This window comes from Diaphorina citri, unplaced genomic scaffold (genome assembly GCF_000475195.1).
Source record: "Diaphorina citri unplaced genomic scaffold, Diaci psyllid genome assembly version 1.1 scaffold271, whole genome shotgun sequence".
Classification (NCBI taxonomy): domain Eukaryota; kingdom Metazoa; phylum Arthropoda; class Insecta; order Hemiptera; family Psyllidae; genus Diaphorina; species Diaphorina citri.
The window spans coordinates 174,047-191,628 of NW_007377708.1; the positions used below are offsets into that span (position 1 = coordinate 174,047).

At 40.7% G+C, this 17,582-nt stretch overlaps 1 protein-coding gene across 1 annotated transcript in view; it reads right to left on the bottom strand.

Moving 5' to 3' along the window:
- LOC103506911 (myosin-VIIa) overlaps window positions 1-17,582 on the bottom strand; it is a gene marked incomplete at its 5' end in the record, with an annotated part of 40,515 nt that overhangs the window by 14,131 nt on the left and 8,802 nt on the right. The window contains 8 exons of the mRNA XM_026821888.1: window positions 5,319-5,466; window positions 6,062-6,223; window positions 7,829-8,021; window positions 8,540-8,769; window positions 12,798-12,851; window positions 13,424-13,578; window positions 16,140-16,332; window positions 16,718-17,062. Coding sequence (XP_026677689.1) covers window positions 5,319-5,466; window positions 6,062-6,223; window positions 7,829-8,021; window positions 8,540-8,769; window positions 12,798-12,851; window positions 13,424-13,578; window positions 16,140-16,332; window positions 16,718-17,062 — 1,480 coding nt within the window. The remainder of the gene's footprint in view (window positions 1-5,318; window positions 5,467-6,061; window positions 6,224-7,828; window positions 8,022-8,539; window positions 8,770-12,797; window positions 12,852-13,423; window positions 13,579-16,139; window positions 16,333-16,717; window positions 17,063-17,582) is intronic.

Below are 17,582 nucleotides of genomic sequence, written 5' to 3' on the forward strand. Positions count from 1 at the left end.
CCCTCTACCAAACCCCCCAAAAAAAAAAAAAAAAAAAAAAAAAAAAAAATGTAGGTACCCGATTTTACGATCTACCCGATGCAGCTACAACGATAAGCTATCAGAGGTTTTAATGGCGGGTTCAATTCTCGCCCGGGGCAAAATTTTATGGCTCATTAAGTGCAGAAGCTCAAAGGAGATTTTGCCGCCTAGTTTGAATAACGTTTTTCGCATTTGCAAACGGTATAGTCTTGTTGATATTATGTATCAAATAATAGTCATGTAATTTAAACAAAATTGTATTGAAATATTGTAAATTAATAATAATAGAACTATTTATTTTTACCATGAAAAGTTTTGTAAGTTATTGTTTTTATTTATTTCTCCTAAAAAAAAAAAACTTGTGTTGTGCTGAAATTTGAAGAACATCAGGGTCCAACAGAATAACCTGAATCAAAGGTTCAAACTGTATAAACGGGGCCCTAAGAAACTAATACAGTGATATTAATTTGGTGAATGGGACCCTGGAAATATGTAAATGATCAATAATGTAGAGAAACGCGGCCACAAAAAGGTTGGTGGAATTCAAGGAATAGGAAAAAAATAGACTTCCTTTCTTTCCTAATTCCCTATTAGAAATGAGCTGGGACACCGAAATCTTAACCGCAACATTTTGTCTAGTAGGCAATTAGGAGAGAAAGGAAGGAATAGGAAAAAATAGACTTCCTTTCTTTCCTAATTCCCTATTAGAAATGAGCTGGGACACCGAAATCTTAACCAGAACATTTTTTCTAGTAGGCAATTAGGAGAGAAAGGAAGGAATAGGAAAAAATAGACTTCCTTTCTTTCCTAATTCCCTATTAGAAATGAGCTGGGACACCGAAATCTTAACCAGAACATTTTTTCTAATAGGCAATTAGGAGAGAAAGGAGGTTTCATTTCCCTGTTACAGTGGGCTCCGTTCACCGAATTCCCCCTATGGCTTTCCCTATTTTGGGACCCGTTTTGCAAATCCATTTAAATTATTTTAAATGAAAAAGAAATCAGTTTTTTTTTTGCAGATTTCTTTTTTTCTTTTAGATAGCCACACCTGAAATACGAGATAAACAAGGTGTTACCTCGGTTTTGGAAGGAACTTTTTGAAACTTAAGAATTTTGAGGTCACTTTAAAACTCTTTCCCGTACTTGACATTTGATAGAGAGTAGTTCACAAAAGATCTTATCGGGTCGGAGTGAAATTTTTGAAGAGGTTTGATAGAGGGAACTGTAACTGGTAAGGTCTTATAGTCTCGAAATCTAAGAGAGAAGGGACACAGGATTGGAGAAAGCCAGCCGTTCCGAGAACGAACATTATCCGTTGAGGATAAAATCCGCTGAGGCGGGAATCGAAGACGTTTACATGGTAGACGAGCTACCAACCAAGCTAACTAGGCTGGCAAACTAGAATCTTTAATAAACATGAATGCCTTTGGCCGAATGGAAGGTAAAACTCTCATCACTAAAGACCTCAGCCTTATACTGTGAAATTAAACCTCTATCAAAACCAAACAAATGTTACGTGTTTTCAGGTTTGGATCCAGCACTCCCCGGCTATTCGAAAGGACAAACAGAGAACCGTTTGGCTCCCACTGATCAGGATAGGAGAAAGCCAGCTGTTCTGAAAACGAACCTTGTGCGTTTAGGAAACAATCCGCCCCGGGCGGGAATCAAATCCGCGACCTAGCGTATTTTTTAATACTTACATACATATGTACAATGTACATACGTTGCAATACCTCATTAAAGCCATTAAGTACGCAAATTCATTACCATTTCATATAGGTACCTATAACTATACAAGTCTGTGATGGAGGTACATCATCAATTTAATACATAAAAATAAATGAACGGTAAACACATACTAATGTACCTTCAATAGGTAGCTCCATACATTGTTTTTCTACATAGAAAGACCAGTATGCATAGAGTTTGTTGTTAGAGGGCGTAATGAGCAAATAATGAGATTTAAATGTGTGTGTGTACCGAAACACAGGTGTCACGTGAGGTAATAGAGATTGTTATTAACCCATGAATGTGTACTGGGAGCTTGGAATGAGAATCCAACGAAATATGTGCTCAACAAACCGTTGGGGAAATACTGAGAATCTTTTTTAAAGAGGTTTGATAGAGGGAACTGTAACTGGTAAGGTCTTATAGTCCCGAAATCTAAGAGAGAAGGGACACAGGATAGGAGAAAGCCAGCCGTTCCGAGAACGAACATTATCCGTTGAGGCGGGAATCGAAGACGTTTACAAGGTAGACGAGCTACCAACCAAGCTAACTAGGCTGGCAAAATAGAATCTTTAATAAACATGAATGCCTTTGGCTGAATGGAAGGTAAAAATCCCATCACTAAAGACCTCAGCCGTTATACTGTGCAATTAAACCTACAAAACAAATGTTACGTGTTTTCAGGTTTGGATCCAGCACTCCCCGGCTATTCGAAAGGACAAACAGAGAACCGTTTGGCTCCCACTGATGCCTCGTTTGTCGAAGTGATTCACACTAATGTAGGGGAGTATGGGGAAGATTGGGCTAGTGGTACGGTGGATTATTATGTCAACAGTGGCGGACCCACCCAGCCTCACACTCATCCAGAAGGTAATTAACCGAAAACCTTTTCTTGGATATAGCTCTTTTTTTCACTTTCTTTCATTCTATTGGCTTTCTTTCTCACATATGTACTTTATCAATAGTCTGTGAGCCTGTTCCCATTTGTCGTGAGACTCATTAGCTTTTTTTTCCGAATGAGTGTTTTTTTTTTTTTTTAAGACTTCGTGAGCTCTTCCACCCAACAAAGAATCGACAATCCATAGAAATGGTCGATGAACATTATGGTAAAAAATAATCTATCTTGTCTGTTACCTTTATCGTTTCAGATAAGGCATCTAATCATGCTTACTCTTACATAGTATACTCTCAAGCTATCGAGTCATACATAACATCAATAGAGGGGATCAAATGTGCAAGTGATGAGATGGCATTGCAGGGTAGGTAAACGGTAAATGAACGGTAAACACATACTAATGTACCTTCAATAGGTAGCTCCATACATTGTTTTTCTACATAGAAAGACCAGTATGCATAGAGTTTGTTGTTAGAGGGCGTAATGAGCAAATAATGAGATTTAAATGTGTGTGTGTGTACCAAAACAGTACCAAAGCCAGAATAGGAGATAGAAACGCGTAAGTTTCCAAACAGATTTATTTAAAGTTTTTTTCCCAAGTCACTTTTGAAGTGGCCAGCGGAGATAGCACGTTTAATTGCACTCCAAGCAACAAGGGTGTGGAGAAGAAAAAATTACAATGTTTTAATGAAGTTGTTTCTCTTAAGAGAACGGTTAAGGTCTAACACGATTAAACTTCCTTATACTTTCTTTTGATTTTGCTGCTTTTGTGTAGTGCAACCTATCTCAATTTGGGTTTCTTTTTGCAGGACGCCCGGAGTCTACTTGGTTAATACGAATGTTCCCTGGTCCACTTGAATCAAATCTCAACAAGTCTGAAACTGCTCTATAACTCTGTGATTCTAAAATATTATATTGTTATTTATATATCCCGGGTTGCGTAGAAAGTAGAAAATAAATGTCCTGTATAGGTAATTAAATAATCATTCCTCATGGTTTTCTGTTATTTAATCAGAGTCACAATTTACTTTCTTTAAATTCTTTTACTTTTTCAATGAACCCATGCTAGGATAATTTTTCATTTCATAGTGGTTCCTAAATCATTTAGGAATCCCATTTGAGGTCTCTACAAGAATTCAACAATAGTGCCCTAACTAAAAAGGTCTTATTAATGAAATCCGTATTTCAAAAGAGGATTCTTTGATGAAAAAGGCTCAAATATGAAAAAAAAAAAAAAAAAAATAATAATAATAATAAATAAATAATAATGATAATAATCTCACATGTCCTTACCTCAATATCTAAATCTGACACGAGCTCGTTCATTTTGGCACCGATCTGATCCATAATATGTGACGTAGGGGCAGCAGGACCCGGCCGACCATTCTGTTGTACATCTGATAGGAACGCGAATAGACCGTCCAAATCCACGGACTGGGTTTCCGAATTACGAGGCTGTTCTACCGCGAGCCTCGAGTTCAGTTGACTAGCTAGGGCGGCCATTTCTGCCTCCGCCTCTCTGAAAAATGGATAGTCGGAGAGAGAAATTGTCAGTAGGTAAATTAATTAATTAATTAACAGACCTAGTTGAGTTGATTAAGGGTCAGAATTACAATCTGAGTTTGACTTTAGCTTTTGGATTGAGCAATATTATTTGGTTTAAAGAGTTTGAGATCAATAAATCAAATTAGTTAATCCAAGAGGGTGACTATCTTAACAATCGCGTACTACTGGCTTTTTCCGGCCATAATCTCAGGCTAGGTGAGGTTATGTAAGGTGGGTAGCTTATCGCCAAATAGAGGATAAAACTCCTGTCACTAAAATCTTTAGCATCAGTCATACAGTGCCCTTGGAAAAATAATAAATTGTATGTATGTTGCAAATGTCCGGATCCTGGACCATTAGGCCATTTTTCCGCCCATGTACTAGGAAGGTATATGGGATAATTGTGATAAATGCGGGACATTTATTATTATTTTCACACGGAATTTTGGGTTAATTGCAATTACGTGAACGTGATGGTTAAAAATTCCAGGATGCGAGAGGAAAGATGGCCTAATGGTCAAAGATCCCGACATTTGCAACATAAATACATACATACAAATTCCAACAGTCGTTGAAAAACACGCAGTACTTAAAATAACTGAAGTGATAAACTGGAAATATCTGCACGTTGGTGATAAACGAAGAGGGTCAAGAGATAAAAAATAATAATAATAATAAAAAAAATGCTTATAACCATATTACCTGTTGGACTCTTTGGTTAAAAACGTGATAGAAGTCAACACGAGAACACCAGAAAGTAACCCACGTGTAGTGGGTTCAATTGGTCCAAAGTATACTTACCATAAGACCAGTAGCCTCTGTAGGTGACAGAGAACATGGTGGTACCGTACAGAGGATATTGCATAACACAGGATAGGTAGAGGACTTTAGCCATCATTTCAGATCTGCCAGCGCCATACTGCCTATGAGCTTCAGCTATGATTGGAACCTGGAAATGAAATCATTGCACATCATGTTAAGATAAGATTTGATCTATTTGTAATAATATTTGCAAAGTTCTAAATATGCACGCTGCCCGTTTTTCGGTTTGGATTTCGACAAAATCCTCTTCGTTTCGCACATCTAGAACATATTAGTAGCGGGTTCAATTGGTCCAGAGTATACTTACCATAAGACCAGTAGCCTCTGTAGGTGACAGAGAACATGGTGGTACCGTACAGAGGATATTGCATAACACAGGATAGGTAGAGGACTTTAGCCATCATTTCAGATCTGCCTGCGCCATACTGCCTATGAGCTTCAGCTATGATTGGAACCTGGAAATGAAATCATTGCAAATCATGTTAAAATAAGATTTGATCCATTTGTAATAAAATTTGCAAGGTTCTAAATATGCACGCTGCCCGTTTTTCGGTTTGGATTTTGACAAAATCCTCTTCGTTTCGCACATCTAGAACATATTAGGAATATCCCTACCAAATTTCTAGTTAGCAGCGTCTGCCTTGTAAGCGATAGGCCGTGGATTCGGTTCCCGCCCGGGGCGGATTTTATCCTGAACGGATAATGTTCGTTCTCGGAACGGCTGGCTTTCTCCTATCCTCTCTTCCTTCTCTCTTCAATTTCGGCACGATAAGGCCTACAGCCTCTTGGGGGAGGGGGGGGGCAGCTTTCTAGGTACTGGAAGTCTCGAGAGAGAGCGATCATTGTGTGACTGGATCTCGCTTTTATGACCGCCATTCAATTTCAGATCGTCTGACAGAGATCTAGGTCTGTCAGACAGTTGGAATGTGTGTGGCAGAAAAAGCTTGAGACCCAGATCTGTCAGACGGTCTGGGCGTGTGTGGCTGGCATAATTAATAAAATAGTGTAAATTAGTTGTTTTTTTCCCCCTTCGTAAAAATTACGACTTACCCAAACATCTTCACCTCGACTCCTGCTCACTCTATAGGGAAGGAACGTATCTATGTCTGTGTAATAGTCCAGTCTCACATCTCTGGGATCGCCTAGTGCTACCTGAGCCTGTAGTCCTGCTAGCTGTAACGCTACCTTCTCACTCACTGGGAAGTCGTCACACTGGAACAAACATAGATAAGTAATAAATTATTATGATTATGAATATTAATATTAAAATTGTTATTGCTTTCATACTCGTTGCCTTGGACCCTATTTGACGCCGACCCTATTTAAGTAGGAAAAGGCTAGAAAGAAGAAGACTCGTTTACTTGGAGCCATCGGCGATAGCACGTTAATAATTTACCATCACACTGGAACAAACATAGATAAATAATAAATTATTATGATTATGAATATTAATATTAAAACTGTTATTGCTTTCATACTCGTTGCCTTGGACCCCATTTAACGCCGACCCTATTTAAGTAGGAAAAGGCTAGAAAGAAGAAGACTCGTTTACTTGGAGCCATCGGCGATAGCACGTTAATAATTTACCAATTCCACTTGGAACACTTAAGATAAGCAGTGTTTTGCGTGGTTGGTATCAGGATGGGAAACCATCAAAAATAATATCGGATGCTGCTGGATTCCGGCAACTCTCAAGCTGGGTGAGGTTAATGTGAGTAGGCAGGTAGCTTGTTGTCGAATGGAGAATGAAACCCCCGTTATTTAATAAATAAATACCGTATCTTTGTGTTGTTATGTCACAACTTTGGTGCTCACTGCAGCATTGTAGGATTTTCCAAATATCCTAACAATCCAATAGCCAATGTTTACCTACCATGCTGGCACTGGTCGCTATGCGCATTTAAATTACATAGCTGCTCATTTTCCTCACGAGGCTGAATCGAACCCGGGTCTTCCGCGTGCAAGGCAAGCGCAGTGACCACTACGCCATGGGAGCTGACAACCCCCGTTATTAAAAACTTTAGCAATTACACTCGGATTAGGTGATGTTTAGTTCCAATACTTAGAGATTTCATGGTTAGGGGAAGGTCATACTGTTGTACTTACTTTGACCACATGATGTACGGCTTGAGCATATAACAGATTCACTTCAACCGGGTCCTGCGAGATTTCCCGCGAACTCTTCTGTTTTGCGTGGTTGGTATCAGGATGGGAAACCATCAAAAATAATCTAGGCAATCTGATGCTGCTGCTGGATTCCGGCAACTCTCAAGCTGGGTGAGGTTGATGTGAGTAGGCAGGTAGCTTGTTGTCGAATGGAGAATGATACCCCCGTTATTAAATAAATAAATACCGTATCTTTGTGTTATTATGTCACAACTTTGGTGCTCACTGCAGCATTGTAGGATTTTCCAAATATCTTTATAATCCAGTAGCCAATGTTTACCTACCATGCTGGCACTGGTCGCTATGCGCATTTAAATAATTACAGAGCTGCTCATTTTCCTCACGAGGCTGAATCGAACCCGGGTCTTCCGCGTGCAAGGCGAGCGCAGTGACCACTACGCCATGGGAGCTGACAACCCCCGTCATTAAAAAAACTTTAGCAATTAAACTCGGATTAGGTGATGCTCCTTTAGTTCCAATACTTACACCCATATTTATGAACAAAATGCTCTCAGCAAGTGCTCAAGCATCAATTCCAAACATCTGATTGGACAATTTTTTTTTAAGACTGATCTGAGACGAGAATTTTTGTTCATAAATACGGGTGTTAGAGATTTCGTGGTTAGGGGAAGGTCATACTATTGTACTTACTTTGACCACATGATGTACGGCTTGAGCATATAACAGATTCACTTCAACCGGGTCCTGCGAGATTTCCCGCGAACTCTTGAACAGACGTCGCTTGAATATAAATCGGTTTTCACCGGCCCCCACGCCGGCATTAGAGCTACTCCTCCGGCCTAGCGACGCAAAGCCGGAACTGGTGGTGGTCTTGTTTTGTTTGCTGGAAATAGAGTCGAAATATTAGACTTACTGAGATTTTACTCTTCGAGAAACGAGCAGAGGGCAAACATTTTCACGACAAAAATTTGGACTGAAATAGAGTGGAGGTTCATTGCGCAGCACAGACAAAAAGATGGTATAAAAAAAGATAAGTGTTTCCAAGATTTTGACTCGGACCTTCCCAAGGCCCATTCAAAAAACATCCTAATTTAGTAAAGTGAAACATAGTATAAAGTCTGAAATTGGAATCCATTTTTTTTTTTTTCATCAGGAATTTTCTTTATTAGACTACGGGGAGTAAAGGAACTCTTCAGTCCTATCCGATCAGGATAAAGACCTTCGTCCAACAGACAGAACTATTAAATCTGTTCATGCAAAACTAAACATGACTGGCCGGCCCAAGGGCCCAACACTTACATGCCCTCTGACATGTTCCTCCCTATCAGCCACTCATGTGGTCTGTGTCGTAGCATGCCCATCCCGTAGTATGTCCCTCATAATCTAATCTTATCTACTTACATTTCCCACTGGGCTATCACATCGTACAGGTAATGATGTCCTCTCACATGTTCTTCTCCATCAGCCTGGCTCTGATAGATAGCCCACCCGTCTAGATTTCGCAGACCCAACTTATCAGCCAACTTCTGAGCGGCATCCCCCGCCGTGTCGGTAGGATGAACGTCGATAGCTTTGGTACGGCCGTCCAGGAAGAAGAAACGGCACACGATGGTACCCAGCTTCTTCATGGCCTGAAGGAAGAAAAAGATGGGTGTTACTCGCAGGAAACGATCGTGATAAGCACACAATGCTCGTCACAAATATCGTTCCCCAATTATTAGGTACACCTAGAAAATTTCGACTTAGGCAACCTCCGTGGCCGAGTGGGTATCACACTAGGTTTGCACGTCGGAGGTCATGAAATATACAACTGAGAACAACTTATTAGAGGAAGAGCTCTTAAAATAATTAAATTTTCAAACTAAATAAAGAATGGAAGGTTATAGGCAAGTTGAGAGGTTCTGGGTTAAGCGTAGTTGTATGGGTTTTAGGGTAAACCTAGGCCCCCCCAGAGCGTAAGCTGTGATCAAAATGCAAGTTACACCCCTGGTGCCCTGAACTAATAAAGAATATCTCCCCAGGCGCGACAATCAAAATTTCGGGCCGAAAAGGTTAACTCTAAACAATACCAAACATAATTATAATGCCATTTGTGTTCAAACACGGATCAGATCTGAATAATTTATCGCGATCGAATTTCTTTTCGTTTCGGGCAAAGTATTGGGGAAACACCAAGCGACCATGAACTTTAACTTGATGATAAATAGTGCTGGATTTATTTTCTGGTTAGGGATCAGTGTGATTACAACAGTCCGGGGAGATGGTAAGTTGCTTTTGAATATTGTTTTGAAAATGGCAAGGTTAGGATAGTTATCGATTTATAGAAAGACATTGAGCTTCATGGAGCTTTACTTTTTTAAATTTCTTTTGTGTGGTAGGATTCTCCTCAAGGAGCTCTTCCACCCAACCACAGGAGCTTTTATTTAAATACGTTTTAAGTAAATACGTGTTAAGGAATCAATTTTTTTGACAATGAGCCTATACATGTTATCTGAGTGCCTAGGGTCAAGGGGTTTTATAAACGTGAGATCATTCTCTTCTAAGGGTGACTGAAAGTAAGTAAGTAGGTACATTAGAGAAACCACACTACGTCCCGTCGATCGACTGTAGTGTAGATGCACCTTTATGTAGAAGAGAACGGAGTTGTATTCGATTATGTGAAATTTAATTCAGTTAAAAATGGCTGAACCAATGAGATTCCGCTTTGGACGTAAACACAGCGAAATCTCACAATCTCATTGGTTCAGCCATGTTTGACTGGATTAAATTTCACATAATTGAATACAACTCGGCAAGGGGAAAAAAGGTTGACTTACCTTCAGGGGATCTCTCATGATTATTGAAATGTTCCTGAGCAAACTCCACCAGGTCATGGTAAGCGTCCACCTGCAGAGGATCAATGGGAGCTTTCTCCTCCCTCTCCTCCTCCATCTCTTGCAGCTTCTTCTCCACTCTGAACTTCCGCCTCTGCTCCCTTTCAGCATCCTCTGTGTGCCTCCATGTTTGACCCTGAAATGAATCATGAATCTTTGTGGTAAAGCAGATAACTTTTTCACAACTTTTGTGGGTATCACAGCAGAGCTGAAAAAAACCTCGAACCCGGAACCTCCGGCGTACAAAGCCGATTGTGATACCCACTCGGGCACGGAGGTTGCTTGACCCTGAAATATTTACATGTTAAGTTATTTGAGGACCCTGTTAGCCCAGTGGTAACGCGCTTGCCATGCCACAACTTACCCCGGAAGCATTGGAGCTTCTAGAATTAGGCCGACTGTTCTTGGGAGACGGGTTGGCGCTCACATGGTTTGACTTGACAATCCTGTCCACCCCTGGACTCTTGGCTCTCAGTTTGTTCATAACCGGGGCTGGAGGATCAGGGAATTGAGCAATATTATTTGGTTTAAAGAGTTTGAGATCAATCAATCAATCAAATTAGTTAATCCTAGAGGGTGACTTAACAATCGCGTACTGTACTACTGGCTTTTTCCGGCCATAATCTCAGGCTAGGTGAGGTTATGTAAGATGGGTAGCTTATCGCCAAATAGAGGATAAAACTCCTGTCGCTAAAAACTATAGCATCAGTCATACAGTGCCCTTGGAAAAATAATAAATTGTATGTATGTTGCAAATGTCCGGATCCTGGACCATTAGGCCATTTTTCCTCTCGCATCTCAATATTTCCCTACAATGTCATTGCTGGCTTCCAAGGTAAGACAAAAGTTTAGGTGTGAAGAGTTCATAGTTCAAAATAATAAATTAAATCAAAATCAACACCAACTCACTTCTCTTTCTTCTCGAGTTCTTCCTGTTTCTGCCGCAAGATGGCGTCCTCTTCCTCCTGCTGTCGCTCCGTCTCCTTTCTCCTCTCCTCTTCCATCCGTTCACGCTTTCGCATCTCTTCCTCAACGCGTCGCATTTCACGCAACGCTGACGCAACCTCGCGCGCGAACACGCCGCGTAGACGCGACTGAATGACAATGGCAGCGCGACGCTCCTGTAGAAACCGGATGCGAATTTTCCATCCCTTGTATGCGTGTTGGATCAGAATCACTGCGTTGCGAAGTCGTAGGAACTCTTTCCTGAAATTGAATAGAATGTACCTTGTTAGTAAACTCCGTGACCAGTTTGGCTGAGGGACGTTAACCAGGAATCCTCCTGAAATTTTCCTTGCCCAAGAGATAACATAGGTTGAGTGCGAAGGGCATACACTCGTAAAATTTGTAGCCAAAACCAAATGTCAGCCCAAAGCAATCACCCTAGTTAGGGCTGGTTGAGAGGCTGACGAAAAACGCCGGCGAACACCCGGGAGTAGAGAGCCTTCGCCATAGCATGCCGGTTCTCTCTGGCCTAAAAAAAAAGAAAAAAAAAAGAAAAAAAAAAATACAATTCAATTAATACTAGGTATGTTTCAGACTTTTTAGCCAATTAGATTGCTTAATCTAAGAGTTACCACCGCCTGGTATATACGCCTGTTAAAAGGGTTCAACCCCAAACGAAACATTTATTTTTATCCTCACTTATTTGACACTTTAGGTGGTAGAGAAACTCCAGCAGTAGGCTACAACTATTTACTTTTGTGGTCTAATTTTCAGTTTTGAGGATAAAATTCCATACCTCGGCTAGGATTGAACCCACGCATTCCCGATTAAAAAGCGAGCGCCTTGAGTACCACACCACCGAGGCAGGTAATCGCTAGAGCAAGAAGTTTCAAATCACCGTGTGATGGGATATGGAAATGGTACTTACTTCTTGTAGTTTGAGCGGTATCTCGGTAATATTGCCCCTGACATTGATCTGTCTCCGTAATACCACCTGCACAACATCTTCAAATTGTAATCCTAATAGTTCCGCTACGATGTTGAGGATTTCCGAATCCTCATTGGCTAATTTACATTTCTCTCCGTCTATGTCCTGGAAAACAAGAAACAAATTACGTAACCGCCTAATAATCTTGATAGAATATTGTATTGTCATCCAATATACGAGTACCTACTTATGTCTATCAAATTTCATGCCAATCAGCCCAATAAAAATGGCTCAAAAGATGAAAACATACAAACAAAGATGTCAAATGTAAAAAATACTAAGGTGCGGAGCTATGGGGACATTCCGGAAACTTTATTGCCGGACCTCGTATAATAAATCAATAACAAACGGTCTTACTTTCTCTGCGGCTTCGGGACTAGGGTTATTGGTTGCTTGACGCATACATTTAAAGATGGGTGTTACTCGCAGGAAACAATCGTGATAAGCACATAATGCTTGTCACAAATATCGTCCCCCAATTATTAGGTACACCTAGAAAATTTCGACTTAGGCAACCTCCGTGGCCGAGTGGGTATCACACTAGGTTTGCACGTCGGAGGTCCAGGGTTCGATTCCCGGCGGGGTCCAAGTTTTTTCGGCTCTGTGCTTGGAGTTCGGGGAGCACTCAGCCCCGTGAGGACAATTGAGTAGCTACTTTGATCGATTAGTGACGGCATTACCACTGTAAAAAGGTTATTGAAGTATGAAAATTGATTGCAAAGGAGGCACTTAGTAATGCTGTGATATTCACAAAAATTGTGAAAAAGCTCTGCTCTACCATAAATAATTTGAGGTTTGTGACTTGACTTGGACTCGAACTACCAACCTCCTATTAAAATACACCTATACTTACAGCAACTTCGACAGATGAGGGTGGCAGTTGTCGACAACTGACGTGCACAATTATTGAAGTATGAAAATTGATTGCAAAGGAGGCACCTAGTAATGCTGTGATATTCACAAAAATTGTGAAAAAGCTCTGCTCTACCACAAATAATTTGAGGTTTGTGACTTGACTTGGACGCGAACTACCAACCTCCTATTAAAATACACCTATACTTACAGCAACTTCGACGGATGAGGGCGGCAGTTGTCGACAACTGACGTGCACAATTCAAGTCACAACAAAAAGTTATTAGAAAACACGTACCTAGTTTGTACGTATGTGCTATATTTTGGTACGTACTTACCTTCTTTTCTGGGTCCAATATAAATAAATATCTAATAGGGACAAAAGATATGATAATAAATAAATCGATAGGTATATTTTCACAGTTTGAAAAATTTCCCATTCAAAATTAAAACAAAGGGGGGGGGGCTAAAAATAGCTACCTACTCATTTAAATCACGAGGCTGAGTGGGCCCTGCAATAGCCAGTCACGGAAACAATAATTTCCACGATACAAAATTTTTGACCCCGCCGGGAATTGAACCCGGGTCGCCCTAACATGAATAAAGAACTGAAAATGCAAGTCTTACTCGGAACACAGTACAGGCTAGATTGACATTGTCCGGGTCATACATGTGCATATGTGAGGTGGGTATACTGGAGCCTTTGTAATACGTCACCATCTCGTACTTGGGAATCATCTCCAGAGACTTGCGTTTCCTCGTTAGAGTTGCAATGATGGTGCCTGGAATAGAGATAATCGAGTTTTTATTAGATGATTCATCTGTCGAAAAAAATTCAATTTTGGTTACCGTTTAAGACTTTAAGTGGACATATTTTCTTACAATTGAAAGTTTCTCTCCCAAGACCGACGTTTTTCCCCCAAGAGGTTTGATAGAGAGAACTGTAACTGCTAAGGTCTTATCGTCCCGAAAGCGTAGAGAGAAGGAAGATAGGATAGGAGAAAGCCAGCTGTTCTGAAAACGAACCTTGTGCATTTAGGATACAATCCGCCCCGGGCGGGAATCAAATCCACGACCTAGCGTATTTTTTAATAGGTACTTACATATACATATAGCTACATAATTATTATGTATGTACATACGTTGCAATACCTCATTAAGCCATTAAGTACGCAAATTCATTACCATTTCATATAGGTACCTATAACTATACAAGTCTGTGATGGAGGTACATCATCAATTTAATACATAAAAATAAATAATAATAATAATAATAGTGCTTATTTATACTGCAGTATAAATAAGCACTATTATTATTATTATGTATTCCATACCTCGGCTGGGATTGAACCCACGCCCTCCTGTTTACCAGGCGAGCGCCTTGACCACTACACCACCGAGGTAGGTGGTGTAGTGGTCGGTAAACGGTAAATGAACGGTAAACACATACTAATGTACCTTCAATAGGTAGCTCCATACATTGTTTTTCTACATAGAAAGACCAGTATGCATAGAGTTTGTTGTTAGAGGGCGTAATGAGCAAATAATGAGATTTAAATGTGTGTGTGTGTACCAAAACACAGGTGTCACGTGAGGTAATAGAGATTATTATTAACCCATGAATGTGTACTGGGAGCTTGGAATGAGAATCCAACGAAATATGTGCTCAACAAACCGTTGGGGAAATACTGAGAATAGGATAGGCCTTTCGTCGTGCATCACTAGACTTAGTTCAATCGTTAAGGTACTACCCTAACCTACCGAAAACAAATTAAATATGAAATATACAACTAAGAACAACTTATTAGAGGAAGAGCTCTTAAAATAATTAATTATTCAAACTAAATAAAGAATGGAAGGTTGTAGGCAAGTTGAGAGGTTCTGGGTTAAGCGTAGTTGTATAGGTTTTAGGGTAAACGTAGGCCCCCACAGAGCGTAAGCTGTGATCAAAATGCAAGTTACACCCCTGGTGCCCTGAACTAATAAAGAAAATCTCCAAAGGCGCGACAATCAAAATTTCGGGCCGAAAAGGTTAACACTAAACAATACCAAACATAACTATAATGCCATTTGTGTTCAAACACGGATCGGATCTGAATAATTCATCGCGATCGAATTTCTTTTCATTTCGGGCAAAGTATTGGGGAAACACCAAGCGACCATGAACTTTAACTTGATGATAAATAGTTCTGGATTTATTTTCTGGTTAGGGATCAGTGTGATTACAACAGTCCGGGGAGATGGTAAGTTGCTTTTGAATATTGTTTTTTTAAATGGATTCCCGCCCGGGGCGGATTTTATCCTGAACGGATAATGTTCGTTCTCAAAACGGCTGGCTTTCTCCTATCCTCTCTCCTCTCTTCCTTCTCTCTTCAGTTTTGGCACGATAAGACCTACAGCCTCTTGGGGGGGGGGGGGGGGGGGGGGGGGGGGGGAACGCTTTTCTGGCAATATTGTTTTTTTAAATGGCAAGGTTAGGATAGTTATCAATTTATAGAAAGACATTGAGCTTCATGGAGCTTTACTTTTTTAAAAATTCTTTTATGTGGTAGGATTCTCCTGAAGGAGCTCTTCCACCCAACCACAGGAGCTTTTATTTATTTATATACGTTTTAAGTAAATACGTGTTAAGGAATCAATTTTTTTCTTTGACAATTTCAATGAGCCTATACATGTTATCTGAGTGCCTAGGGTCAAGGGGTTTTATAAACGTGAGACCATTCTCTTCTCAGGGTGACTGAAAGTAAGTATGTAGGTACATTAGAGAAACCACACTACGTCCCGTCGATCGACTTCGGTCGACTGTAATGTAGATGCACCTTTATGTAATTCAGTCAAAAATGGCTGAACCAATGAGATTCCGCTTTGGACGTTAACACAGCAAAATCTCACAATCTCATTGGTTCAGCCATGTTTGACTGAATTAAATTTAAATTTCACATAATTGAATACAACTCGGCAAGGGGGGGAATTTAAGTAAATACGTGTTAAGGAATCAAATTTTTTTCTTTGACAATTTCAATGAGCCTATACATGTTATCTGAGTGCCTAGGGTCAAGGGGTTTTATAACCGTGAAACCATTCTCTTCTCAGGTGACTGAAAGTAAGTAGGTACATTAGAGAAACCACACTACGTCCCGTCGATCGACTTCAGTCGACTGTAATGTAGATGCACCTTTATGTAATTCAGTCAAAAATGGCTGAACCAATGAGATTCCGCTTTGGACGTAAACACAGCGAAATCTCACAATCTCATTGGTTCAGCCATGTTTGACTGAATTAAATTTAAATTTCACATAATTGAATACAACTCGGCAAGGGGGGGAAAAAAAGGTTGACTTACCTTCAGGGGATCTCTCATGATTATTGAAATGTTCCTGAGCAAACTCCACCAGGTCATGGTAAGCGTCCACCTGCAGAGGATCAATGGGAGCTTTCTCCTCCCTCTCCTCCTCCATCTCTTGCAGCTTCTTCTCCACTCTGAACTTCCGCCTCTGCTCCCTTTCAGCATCCTCTGTGTGCCTCCATGTTTGACCCTGAAATATTTTGTAACTGTAATTTCAACTTTATTTTTGAAGGATGCAATATTTATAAAGTTATTTTTGCCAGCTTAGTTAGATTGGAGGATAGCGCGCCTACTTTGTAAGCTCTAGTTTGCGGGTTCAATTCCCGCCCGGGGCGGATCTTATCCCAAACAGATAACGTTCATTCTCGGAACGGCTGGCTTTCGCTTCCTTCTCTCTTTCGCCTTGGGACGATAAAGGTTTGTCCACACATAGTCGACCAGCCGTCGATCGATGTCGACTATGTGTGGACACATCTTAAGATCTTAGCAGTTATAGTCCCCTCGATCAAAACTTATAAAGGTTTGATTTGAAAACCTAAAAAAGAAAATTAATAATGTTCAGATTTCCAACTTACCCCAGACGCATTGGAGCTCCTAGAATTAGGCCGACTGTTCTTGGGAGACGGGTTAGCGCTCACATGGTTTGACTTGACAATCCTGTCCACCCCTGGACTCTTGGCTCTCAGTTTGTTCATAACCGGGGCTGGAGGATCAGGGATGGGCTGAGCTGTTTCGTCCCGGGGTAGGACTGACTCGTAGATAGGTTCATCGGGTTGGCTCTGGGGTGGGGGAGGGGGAGGACCGGTGGGTTCGGGGAGGGAGGGGGTCTTGTTGATGATCTTGGTGGGGGGAGAGACGATGTTGTTGTTTTCGTTCATTTCGTGCAACCCTTCCAGTTCTTGCTGAATGACCGACTCCAACTGGAAAAATTAAAATTAGAAAAATGTGACATCGTACTACAATTAACAAAAAATTTTGCCTGCGGCGCTTAATTACTTTCTTTAAGCCCCAAACCACACAACTTTGATGTCTGGTGGTACGCAGTACTCAAAACTTCGGGAACCCCTGCAATAGAGAATGATTATTGACCAAGGATTTGGGATGCACTCAGCCTCGTGGGGACAATCGAGTAGCTATTTTAAACGAGTAGCGACCTGTGGTGCCAGTACCAGTGTAAATTTTGGCTCTCTGTCTTTCTATCGAGTACTTGTGTGATGTTATAAAGATACGATATAATAGGTACATAAATGGAAATGAAATTCCATCCCTTGTGTTTGCAGGTCCTGCCATGGATTTCAGCTATACGAATTACTTGAAATTCATGGACATTGATCCGAAATATGTAGAGAACAAATACATGTCAAGATAGGTGCTGCGTTTGGCGGTATTTTGACCGCTTTTGGACGGATTTCGACCGTTTTTTGGCGGTTTTCAGCTATA